This window comes from Solanum dulcamara, chromosome 1, assembly GCF_947179165.1.
Source record: "Solanum dulcamara chromosome 1, daSolDulc1.2, whole genome shotgun sequence".
NCBI classification, from domain to species: domain Eukaryota; kingdom Viridiplantae; phylum Streptophyta; class Magnoliopsida; order Solanales; family Solanaceae; genus Solanum; species Solanum dulcamara.
In genome coordinates, this window is record NC_077237.1 from 35,937,118 (window position 1) to 35,950,133 (window position 13,016).

General features: G+C 36.8%; 1 protein-coding gene across 1 annotated transcript; it reads right to left on the reverse strand.

The window, feature by feature from the left end:
- Positions 1 to 1,353: 1,353 nt before the first annotated feature.
- Positions 1,354 to 11,398, reverse strand: LOC129903722 (probable adenylate kinase 6, chloroplastic). The gene is made up of 4 exons (XM_055979268.1): positions 10,933 to 11,398; positions 8,721 to 8,861; positions 2,464 to 2,736; positions 1,354 to 1,758 (listed from the first exon to the last, which is right to left on the reverse strand). The coding sequence occupies exons 1-4, from the start codon at positions 11,179 to 11,181 to the stop codon at positions 1,615 to 1,617; spliced, it is 807 nt and encodes a 268-aa protein (XP_055835243.1). The 5' UTR covers positions 11,182 to 11,398; the 3' UTR covers positions 1,354 to 1,614.
- Positions 11,399 to 13,016: the final 1,618 nt, after the last annotated feature.

Here is a 13,016-nt window from a genome sequence, read left to right on the forward strand (position 1 = left end):
GTTCTAATGTAACTTAATCAAATATAATTCAAATGAAAAGAAAACATGAGTTGATAACGCTCATTTAATAATGAAATTCTACTTTGATTCAAAAAATAGAATAATAACATAGTTATGCTAAATGGAGAAACAAATACGACCAATTACATAAAATCACAAGAAGTAAAGGCTAAGAAATGCGGAAAAAGAAAATGAAAAATGAAAAAATATATTTTAAAAAGTAAAAATAAAAAATAAATAAAAATAAAAACAAAAAAAAAGAAATTTAAAAGTAACCTTGTGATGACATTCTGTAATTATCAGCAATTCCCACCTCCCTTGAGAGTTAGAGAGTAATTACTCTATCCTCCCTTGAGAGTTGGAGAGTGTAATTACTCCATCCTAATTACACTCAATTTTCCACTAACCAACTATTTATTAGGGCCCATGAACAGACCAAACAGTGTAATTACACCTAATGTAATTACACCTAATTACACTCAAATTCAATTCTCATGTGATTTTTTAAATAGGCCATAAAAGATAGTCAAATCAATTTAATTGGTTCTTCAAATGATAGCATCAAATCAAACCAAGTAAGTCGATTTTCCATTGCTTTTATTGTTGATTGATTTGAATTTTTATTTAGATATATGACAATATACTTTTAAGCATATATTAGATTGACTATCAAATCAATTACTATTTGAGAAAAGAAAGAAATATATACGTAACAAGTCAAGTAGCTTCCTCCAAAAAATCATATGCATTGTCTAAAAATTAGGCATTTTTTAGGGAACATAAAAAATGCTCTTACAATAAATTTGTTTTTTGCAAAAATTAAAGATCTAATTGTGATATACCAAAATATAAAATTATTTAATAAAGGATTCAGATTCAAGTAATTTGAACATGAAATAGATTCTTGAAATATTAAAATAAAATTACAAATCAAGATAGAAAATAAAAGCAAAAAGTTTAATTACTATTAAGACAGACATCTGTATGATGAACTAAGAGGGTAAAAGATTACTGTTCCGTGAGAGTTCAATATAAAAATGTAGATTTGTATATATGTGCCATTATAATTTTTAGATAAATATTTATATAGTCAATTTAATTCAATTTTTTTCTTAAAATTAAAATCAAACCTAATGTTTTTTTTAATATAAAAATATACATATATATCGTGTGCAATTGTAATTTTTAGATAGATATTTATATATTCGATTTAATTCAATTATTTCATCACTTTTTTTTTACTCAAAACCAAAATCAAACCAAATAAAAGTGTCAAATTTTTTTCCTTCGGTTTGGTTCAATTGTTTGATTTTCCGTGATCGGGAACACCTAGCCTCTGTGTCTACCGCTAAATTAATTCCCCAACAATATCATCAATATTTAATGAAATACATGGTTTGCGTCCCTTTATGAACAAACTTGGACAAGAAATACTCCATACAAATGTACTAGTTGCTTTAGCATAATAATACAATAGTGAGGATGAAAAGAAAAACGGGTAGGGAGCCCCATTATCGTGCTTTTAAAGCGAATAGACGCCCGCGCACCTCCAACATGCATGCAAAGAATGAACCTACAACAATAGTAAACACACTGACAAGACAAGTAATCCTATCATGCTGCTGCAGATTTCTTATCCTCGTCATCATAGATATTCAAAGCCTGAAGCAACTTTGGCCATGACTCTGGAATTCCTCCAGGGAGATCAAACTCCAACAGCTTCCCCCGCTTGCGGTAAAAGTCCTCCACTGGTTGGCTCTGCAGGAACAACATAATGCCCAAACATTTAGTAAGTTACAACAACATACCCAGTGTAATGGGGGTCTCGGGAAGGTCGGATGTACGTGGACCTTACCCCTACCTTGGTGTGCAAGTATTTAGAAAGGTAAAATATGAATGTGGAAGTACCACGGTAGCTAACTGAGAATTAAGTTTGTACTATCTTGTCCTAAAACAAATCAGGTTCTGGGGAGAAAAAAACACAACTACAGGAAATACAACAATAGGTTACAAACCAAGGCACAAAAGAAATGCACATCCTGACAAAAGAGGCCACTTTGGAAGGATCACATGCAAGAGCAGCTCCAGCGCAATTCAACCAATCAATTACACTTCAACCCCAAACTAGTCAAAATCGGCTAAATAAAGGACAGGAAAAAAGACCTGAGCGATAAAGAGTATCTCAATGCCACTTTTTACTATATACAGATGTCAAAAACAGTGATGATCTTTTGATTTGACGTACTACAAGAAAACATTAAATTTGAGTAAATGATTCAATGAACTGCTTGCAAAAACCTCATAATTGCTCGGAATTATTATTTCTTGAACAGATTTTTGTTGTCTATGAAAGTGTGACGAAGTTGTGATGTAAGGAATGGGTGTATATTCACCACTCAACCACATGAAGAGAACACTTGCACAATGTGAGAAATGATAAATAAGAGAAAAGTAGATCAGTACCATTTCATGGTAGATGCGGAGGCGTTCCTTCACAACATTTTCAGTGTCATCAGACCGTGTAATAAGTTTGGTTTCACAATGTGGAGGAGGGAGAAGAGGAGGCATGTACATTCTAGTTTCGCCATCATCATTCCTCATATCAATGCACGCAACATTGTAATTGCCTCCACACTCGCTACAAGTCCTCCTTCCTAAGCACTTGGCAATCAACACATCTTCCCGAAGCTTCAGATTAATCACCAGGTCAATGTCCATCACTCCCTCTAAGATTTCCTAAATAACCAAATAATACATATAACAGGATCAGAAAAAATGTCATCATCTTGTTAAAGGAGGAGAAAAATTAATTAACTCCAGTGCACAAAGCAGCTTAGCCACTATCAGAGTGCAGTACTTACACTGTTGATAATTCATTGCTTGGACCTGTACACATATCAGATCTGTTTCATCTCAAGATCCAATTATAGAGGAAATAAACTTCCAAATATAGGAACCAAGGGCTGCAGAGAGCTTCAATTATAGTATAAGTTTTGATTGGCATAAAACCAAAAAAGTTATATGCCAGAGAGAAAGGAGAACCCAACAAAGTCCAAAATATATAAATAATTTAGCCTTCAAACACTAGACCATAAGTTTCAGCATTTGCTCATGGATTCTAATTTGTTACCAGAATTTTGCAATCATATCAGTTATTCTGATGGCAACAAAGATATGACATGTGACCAGCCTCGGCCAAAAATAACAGAATTTCGGTGAACAATGGGTCGGGTCCACATCGTAGTATCAAAAAGCAGAAGAGATTGAGAAGTATACAGGTCCACGATACCACATGAAGTTGACTGTTATTAAGCTGGAGAAAGCAATCAATAGAAGAGACACAGCCGGGAAAGAAAGGCAGGGGAATGCTTGTGTTGGGAACTGTTGGTCCCAAGAACAAGGGAAACAAAAGATGATCCTCTAAACTGGTGGAGACACTCCAGCAAGCAGCCCCAGACCCTAGTATAGGAAACCTTATTTCACTAGTGAAGACTGAAGACATCAATGTCCGACTTTGCATAAAAGAATGCCAAAGGATGACTGGACCTACCTCTACTTTACACAGCCTCCAGAAGTCTCAGTAAATTATTACATAAAATCTTCATCAGTGTTCAACTTTTGCCTTTCAGATAATCAATTCAAACTCTGTGCATCAACCAAAAAACAATCATCAGGAGAGCATGATGATTTTCTCCTTAGGCATACACAGCTAAAGGATATCAGCTCTAATATCACCAAACAGTTTCTCCGTACCCTTGGGGGAAAGAGGATAGTCATGTTCCTTACTTCCTTCCATTTATTTTTTTTGAAGAAAAGGAGTAATTGTTTTGAAATAGAATTTCTTTATTTTTGAAGAAAAGGAGTAACTGTTTTGAAATAGAATTGTTTTATGCTAAAGCTAAAGAGAAGTTTCAAACGGGGAGGCAGATCATGGATGCAATCCTAATTGCCAATGAGTGTGGGGAAGAACAAAGAAGCCTAAAGCTAGGTATCTTATGCAAACTGGATATCCAGAAAGCATATGATCACCTGAATTGAAACTTCCTCATCCATATGCTTCAAAGAATAAGGTTTGGCACAAGATGGATTATGTGGAGCAAACATTGCATCAGCACAGTGAGATTCTCAGTTTTAATCAACAGGACACCAAATGGTTTCTTTACTTCTCAGAGGGGACTAAGGCAGGAGGATCCCCTCTCTCCTTTTCTATTTATTTTAGCAATGGAAAGAACGAGCAACATGCTAAACACAACAAAACTGAGGGGATGGATAAGGGGATTCCAGGTAGGTGAGGAGACAATCAGGAGATAACACATCTGCAGTATGCAAATGACACTTAAGTTTTTTGTGAAAGAGAGAGGAACAAATTTTGATGCTGAGAGTGGTATTCATCACTTTTGAAGCCATGCCTGCACTCCACGTTAACTTGGGAAAGGGTTTTATCTACCTCATTAATTATCTAGCAGAGAGATTAGGTGGTAGAATAGGGGAACTTCCAACCATATACGTTGGCATGCCTTTGGGTGCCAAAAGAAATCAAAAAGGATATGGAATGGAGTGGTGGAAAAATGTAAAAAGAAGCTAACAAATTGGAAGAGTCAATATTTGTCTAGAGGAGGTAGGTTGACTCTTATAAGCAGTGTACTGGATGCACTTCCCTTCTACATGCTGTCCATTTTTCCTGTCCCTGCCAGTGTGATCAAGAGGCTGGATGCAGTGAGAAGAAATTTCATGTGGAAAGGTAGTGAAGACAAGAAGAAATTCCACCTGGTAAAATGGGTGGAGTTAATAGTGTGCAAGGAAATTGGAGGAATGAGAATCAGAAATCCAAAGAAGCAGAATCAAGGCTTGATGATGAAGTGGCTATGTAAGTTTACACCCTGTGAAGACATGCTGTAGAAGGATGTTATCATAGCTAAATATGGAATGATGATAACTGGATGACAAACATGGCAACAATACGATATGAATGCACTGTGTGGAGAGCAATTAGGAACCTGTAGCCATTAATGCAATCCAGAATCAGGTACAAGGTTGGAAATGGACTGAAGGTCTCATTTTACAATGATAAATGGATTAGGAACACCCCTTGAAACAACTTTACACTGACCTTTACTTGCTATGCCAAATACAGCAGGCAACAGTTGCTGAAATGTGGGTGGACAAGCATGAAATCTGCATTTCAGAAGGCATCTGAATGATTGGGAAACGGAGAGTATTGCTTCTTCTCGCAACACAATGGCAGATTTTAATAATCTAGTAGAGGAAGGGGATAGACTGGAGTGTCCAAAGGACAGCACACGTATTTTCTCAGTCAGTTCAGCATATAAGGATCTAAATCCAACAGAGGCTCAGGAGGAGGATTGACCATGAAAATGATTAGGAAATCAAAGATTCCTTATAAAGTGAATTGTTTTACCTGGCTTTTAGCTAAAGAAGCAATACTGACCCATGAGAACCTGAACAAGAGGGGATTTCACCTCTGTTCTAGGTGCTTTCAGTGTGGAGAACAGGCTGAGACAATCAACCATCTTTTTGTACATTGTATGTGAACAGATCAGTTGTGGAGAATGTTCATAGGTCTTAGGAAGATTGAATGGGTGAAGCCAAGGAAACAAAAAAGGTATCTCAACTGTTGGAACAAGGTGGGGAATGCAACAAAGAAGGAAAAGAGATGGAAGATTGTCTCTGCTTGCATTTGGTGGACAGTCTGGAAGCAGAGGAACAGGAGATGTTTTGAAGACAAGCAGAGCAACTTACAGGACTTTAAGATGAACTGTCGAGCTTTGTTTTGTTTTTTGTGTAAACAGAAAGTAATAGCTCAAACAGAAGACATTCTTGATGTTTTAGACTACTTATAGGAGCAACTGATACATGCACATGTTGTAAGTTGTAACACTTTTGAAGGAGGACTATATTTTATGATGTAGTGTACCTGTGGGTGGATACATAGACTAATGTTGTAAGTTGTAATACTTGTACCTGTGGATATATAGACTACATTTTTGCGCTTAAGTTTCAAACATACTTAAGCTCTACCTCCTTCTAAGTTGCTCGGACTCGTCCGAGACGGATGCGAATCCAAGAGTCGGATTTGACAAAATCTAAATTTTAAGATTCGGGGATACGAATCTGAGTATGGCTACGGGTGTGGAGATTTTGCTAAAAATATTCAATATTATAAAAAAATAGTTATAAAGATAAAAATATTCTTCCCCTCAGAAAAGAAAAAGAAAGTCATTCAAGACCTTCCACCAACTCTCCTTACAAATCATTGCTACTGTCTACCATAAGTCGAAACACAACCACTTGAATATTTAGCATCTCTCTGTTTGGCTTGAAACATGAAGCAACGAATATTGACCAAGAGGAAAAGTATCTTGGTCAAAGTATCTGATGTGGGTTGATCGAATCCCACACATATCCCGCACCCGCACCCGTCTAATTTATCTGAGGTGGGTTGTCCATGGACTCTTGGTCAAAGTATCTTATGTGGGTTGACCGAATCTCACACATCCCGCACCCGTCTCGTGTCAACAAGGGTGCGGCAGCAAAAACAAAGAGTCCGCACAACTTAGACCTCCTTTCAACGAATTTGGTCACATCACAGTCATGGTACATTATGATGAAAATATCCAGAACGCGCTCTCAACATATGAAGTGCAGCACAAAAATTATTGTACAAGAAAATTATCCAGGTTACAAGATTTGCAGTCTTGCATTTGGCAGCAAGTTCACTACATCCTGTAATAGTACATCTTTCTACCTTTTGATGAGTTGATCCCCTGCCATGAAGTTATTAGCAGCTTCCACAAATTTAGAAATTGGTCTAATCCCACAAACATTGGTGCAGATCAATAATGCAGACAACATAATATCACATAAAGCAATCGAGAAACAAAAGATTGGTTAAGAACCAGCAGAAAAATTCTACCAAATAAAGAAGTAAAGCCTCTAATTAAAACAGAGAATATAACAGCCTCAACAGTCCAAGAAAACCCTAAAGTTGTGACTGATAAAATCGCTAACACAATACGTTGAACTACATCACATGAGCCTTTTAAAACCTAAGGATCCACAATGGTATGGCCATCAAAGCTAAAACCCAAGAAAAAAGCTCCAAACTAGTTAACATTGATAACAAAGTGACTTTACAAATATTTCTCCTTGTCCATAACTACTAAAGCAAGGGCATTTAGTTCTTAGATTGTACTTTGCCTGTGGTCTTATACTAGTCATACAAAGGTAGAGAAGCAGATAATAAACCAATGCCTCAAAGACTAATTTTATTTTTTTGAAATTGGTAACTGTCGAAGACCATAATTGTTTTATCAGACGAGAATTAGAATGTATCCTCAACATTGTACATTCCATCCTAATTACCAGGAGACAGTTCTCTAGGCCCTGGGGATAAACTATTAGTTTTTTAAAAGTTAGCAAAATTCCCAGCTGATGCTCATAGAGGAGTAGCGGCACAACCAAGTAAAGCCTTATAACTAGGTACACAACTAAGTAGCGACACAGCTTATGCCAGTCAAACAATCAAAGCATGTACATGATGCTCAATTAAGCTCAACTAAGTAGAGGCAATTGTGGATGATATCTGAGAGCTAAGTAAAGCATTTTAATTAGGTACATCTGAGAAGAGGTTAATGTTAGTAAAGACTACCCAGCAATGAAAAACCTAGTGAGGACATAATTTAGATCTTTCAAGGTCAATTGACTTGCATTGACATACAAATTAAAAAAGTAAGCAATATAAAAAGGTTTCTAGTAGCAATTGAAGAGAACATACAAGATGATGTACATGGCTCTTCAAACACACCATAAATTTTGAAATGAGTTGTAATAAGTTGAAGAATATTTAACCGTGGTAAATGTTTCACAAGGTCTCTCTCCCAATTATCAGGTGTCACTAGAAGAAATCAAGAAAGAACTAATACGACACACTTAGGCCAGATAATTTCTCTTATTAGCTCAGACATTTGCCCATATCTCCATAAATTTCATCTACATAAGAACATAAGAATTGACTAAAATATCTGATGAACATATTATGCAGCTCAGAGTTTTGCTCTTCACAGAAACTACGACGTAAAATACAAACATAAAGTATCTCGTGTAAGATGAAGTATTATCTGCTATAGTTAGGATCTAATCACCTCAACTAAGAGCTTAATTCTCAGACAGCACAGTCTATTGAGAGAACCATATCGAGCTTTGCTGTTGATTTCAATCTTTTGTACTTTATTCATTCATTTCGTACAACAGCATATTCAACTTGGTCTCGAGCAAGCAGCATTCCAATTGCAGGTCCAGCCATAACCATTAACCTGTTATAGTAATGCATCCTCGCTAGTTGTGAAATAGTCCTCAAGTACTGATATTAGAACGTTAATAAATTATCTTGCTAAGTTATATTCATAGCAAAGCCTCTATGTGCCAGATGCCAGACTGTGAAAGAAAATATTGGCCAATTAAAGTAGATAGATGCACAAGATTAAGTCCCAGTCAATAGGTGCAACCGTCTAATTAAATAATACACACATGTAAGAAATATGATAATAGCACATGTATATACAGATGTGTGTGTGTGCATATGCATATTTATATGTGAGAAACTCCTTTAGATTAGTAAACTATTCCATAGAAAAAACTGGGGAAGTATTTATTCAGAAGCGGTAAATGTGTTTTGCAATCATTAATAAACAAATGCTCACCGCCTGACGTATAGTTCGAGGAAATCCATCAAGAATAAATCCTGTTTCACCCTTTGCTTCTCCAGCTTCAAGACGCTTAGATAGCAAATCTATTACAATTTCATCTGAAATTAATTGCCCTTGGCTAACAATATCCACAAGCTGCAACAGAAGGCACAAAATAAGTTAAGAAAAAAAATTAGAACGACTTAGGGGAAAAAAAAGCACAGTGGCGTAAATGAAGAGCATAATCAACAAAGTTGATAACAAATTCATATTTTCACATCTAAGCTTAGGAATTAGACTTGCCTTCAACTTATCAAAGAAGCAACTATTTTATTACAATACAATTCAAAAAGCACAAAAGCAGAAATATGAACACATAAATATTTAATAGAAACTAAGATGGACGGAAAAATGACATTATAAAAAAATATATATATATCCGACGAAAGATGCAAGTAGCACATATAGAGGATATAACGAGAGAAGAACGCATGATGGTCAAATCATGTCCTACGTACTTCAAATTGCACAGATCATTGGTGTAACACAATGATGATTGAAGGTATTACAGAAAGTCAAGGTAGACCTAAATCACATGGAACAAAGTTGTCTCAAAACACCTGCAATCTCTTGAAATCTATGTGGATTTATCAAAGAGAATATACAATGGAAGCAAAGATCCATATAGGCAATACGACCTAGTTGGAATTAAGATTAACTGGTTATTGGTACATACGTTAGGTCCAGTGTTTGCCAATACGCCTTTTTAGTTTGGTTAAAAAATTATATTTTGGTGTAGGGACAAGTGTAATAAATGAAATTTAGTGAATCTCTAGTCTTGGAGAACCACTAGCTACTTTAAAATAAAATTTACTTAGCAATGAAATAACGGACCCCCCAAAGAGAGAACCAAGTTATGGCTCCTATATATGGAAAAAAAGAAGAAGAAGGAACCAAGTCACATCTCGCACACTACTAGTTTAGGGTTGAGTCATCATAATTGTTATTGTAGAATTGATAACTCTTTCTCAGGAGAACCTCATTCGAAAGCAACAAGATATCCGAACAAAAAGATTTTTCTTATTTTCATTTATTGTCCAAATAAGATACAAAGGCATAAACTATGTGAACATTAAGAACTTTCCAAATAATAATCCTTTATAAACATACTCCTAAAATGGCTGCATTGTCCAAAGTCAGGAAAATCAATCTTAAAGCTATTGAAAGAATCTTATATTGACTTTTAAGAAGAAAAAAAAACTTATACGGTAAAAGACCTAATATATACATCTAAAAGTGAGAATACCACATTTATCTCTCACAACATTGACAAATATATCTCTCACACCAGTAATACAAGCATACTTACAAATACGTTTCCTGTTGTTTAGTTATTGCATGACTTAATAAGATGCCATAAGAATTGTTGCAACATTTTCGTTGGCTAATGGGTACTATATCATTACATGAAGCAGCTTTTAATTTACAGTTTGAGTAAGCTTGAAATTATGTCAAACTTTCTAGAGTAAGTCACGAACAAAAATATTGGGGCAGCAGGGGAGGAGGGAGAAAAGAATTGAATATTTCTACCAAACTATCTTTAAAAGAGGAGAAAATATAAATACTTTTAGCCAAAACTTCCATAAACATCATTTGGCCAGAGTCCAGACAGAGAGAGCATTTGTATTAAATGACTTTGTGTTGTCTTTAAGAAAGTTTCCAGTCTAACAAATCAAACGACAAGGGTATCCAACAAATCTCCAACTTAGCCCTTACTTGGTCAGTCATTTGGAATCCTTTATGTGCATCATGGTCCTTATATTAAAAGAACAGTCATTTGTAATCTTCAGTTGACTACTGTATCTACACACACACACATCAAATCTAGAAGATGTTTGCATCTGGAGTGGAGGAAAATGATATCCCTTAGGAAATGATTGTCTTGATCAATTTCCAGTGTTTGGTAATGTACAAGAGTAGGTGATATATAGCAATTATACAGGAGTAGGATAAGGTATGAGATTAGTAGTTTTGTGATATATATTCATTGGAGAAAATAGTAAAATATTTTCAAGATTTTTCCAAGCATATAAAAATCCGTGGGACCTAGGCAAAAGATGGAAACTTTACCATTCCATGACATAAATTTCACAGATAATTTAATAGAAACCTGAAACTATTCAGAAAGAAATGCTAAATAGAACCCCAGAATGTCAAAAAGAATAACCTTTGAGGCAAGAGGTCCATGAGAGGAGAGTTGTTGCCGGACGAGATCACCCGTGGCTATGTGGGGTACGCCAAGAAGCTTAGAAAGTCGAGCTGCATACGTTCCTTTTCCCACACCAGGGCAGCCCAGGAACACCCACTGAACATTTCTGCCCTTAGCTTCCGCTGGAGGTAATTTTTCACAAAAACTCCGGCTTAAATTGGTGGCTCTACATCGCCATCTTACCAGTGCACGGCTCCAAACCACCATAGTTAATCAATGGATCTTTACCCCTTTCTGAGGTTAATGATTGAAGTGGAAGTCTTTGAGGAAAGGAAAAGAGGGAAATGAAACACGTGGGTGGGAAAAGTGAAAAGGGAAAAGGGAAAAGGGAAAAGGGAAATGGGGTTTGACAATAGGAACTGCCGTCCATCAAAGATGTCAGCAAGCATAATGCGTTTCAACGCAGCACGGAGAGGGCCTGGGATCTATACAACAATAACAAACATAGTAAGTTCTGAACAGGTTAGAGTGTACGCACACGATTGTTTTTGAAATATTTTTGACTCAAAAGAAGAAAATAAGATAGAAAGTAATAGTACGGAAAAACAGACATTTACTACTATAAATAAATAATATAATCAAAGTACAATGGTCCTGCACCGCACCTATAAACAGCAATACAATGCAGAAATTAAATGACAATAAACATTGAGTAGAACTACAACTACTATGGTGTAAGAAGAAGTCATCTAGCATTTTATCCTAATCTGTGTCCTCCACAAAAGAAATTATAGTGCGCTACTGCGCCTACTAATAGGAAAGAATAACGGGACTATTTACTAGCCTTCTACCCTAATGTGGGTCATCTACACCCTCCTATCTAAGGTCATATCATCGATAAGATGTAATTGCCCCATGTCCTGTCTAATTACCTCTCCCCAATATTTCTTCGGCCTACCCCTACCTATTCTGAAACCATCTATGGCCAACCTCTCACACCTCCCTACTGGGGAATCTACGTCTCTCCTCTTCACATGCCCAAACTATCTCAGTCGCATTTTCCGCATCTTGTCTTCCACTGAGGCCACTCCTACCTTGTCCCGGATAGCCTCATTTCTAATCCTATCGCTCTTGGTATGCCCACACATCCATCTCAACATTCTCATCTTGGCTACTTTCATTTTTTGAACGTGAGAGACCTTAACTGGCCAACACTCCGCCCCATATAACATAGTCAGTCTAACCACCACTTTGTAGAACTTGCCCTTAAGTTGTGGTGGTACTTTCTTGTCACAAAGCACACCAGAAGCGAGCCTCCATTTCATCCACCCTGCCCCAATACGATGTGTGACATCATCATCAATCTCCCAGCTGCCTTGCACGATAGACCCAAGGTACTTGAAACTACTTTTCTTTTGGATGGCCTGGTCACCAAGCCTAACTTCCGCGCCAGCCTCCTGAGGTGTCTCACTGAACTTGCACTCTAAGTACTCTGTCTTGGTCCTACTCAGCTTAAACCCTTTAGACTTTAAGGTATGTCTCCAATCCTCCAGCTTAGCGTTAACTCCTCTACGAGTCTCATCGATCAGGACTATGTCGTCCGCAAAATGCATCCATCATGGCACCTCACCTTGAATTTTTTGCGTCTATCCATCCATCACCAAGGCAAATAAAACGGACTAAGGGCTGATCCTTGATGCAACCCCATCACAATTGGGGAAGTACTCTTAGTCCCCTCCTACCGTACTTACCCTGGTTTTGGCACCCTCATATATATCCTTGATCACCCTAATATACGCCACAGGTACACATTTAGCCTCTAGACATCTGCATAATATCTCTCGTGAAACTTTATCGTAAGCCTTTTCTAGATCGATGAATACCATATGCAAGTCCCTCTTTCTCTCCATATACTGCTCCACCAGTCTCCTCATAAGATGAATGACTTCTGTAGTTGAGCGTCCCGGCAAAAATCTGAACTGGTTCTCTGAAATAGACACGCCTCTCTAACCCTCATCTCCACCACTCTTTCCCACACTTTCATCGTATGGCTTAGAAGCTTGATACCTCTATAGTTGTTACAGCTCTGGATATCCCACTTG

Excerpts from the sequence above, each read along its gene's own strand:
- LOC129903722 (XM_055979268.1), bottom strand. The coding sequence starts at position 11,181 with ATGGTGGTTTGGAGCCGTGCACTGGTAAGATGGCGATGTAGAGCCACC. Across the intron at positions 8,862-10,932 it reads ATGGACCTCTTGCCTCAAAG|CTTGTGGATATTGTTAGCCA; the intron begins GTTATTCTTTTT and ends CTTCTGTTGCAG. Across the intron at positions 2,737-8,720 it reads CTCGAACTATACGTCAGGCG|GAAATCTTAGAGGGAGTGAT; the intron begins GTGAGCATTTGT and ends TTGGTTATTTAG.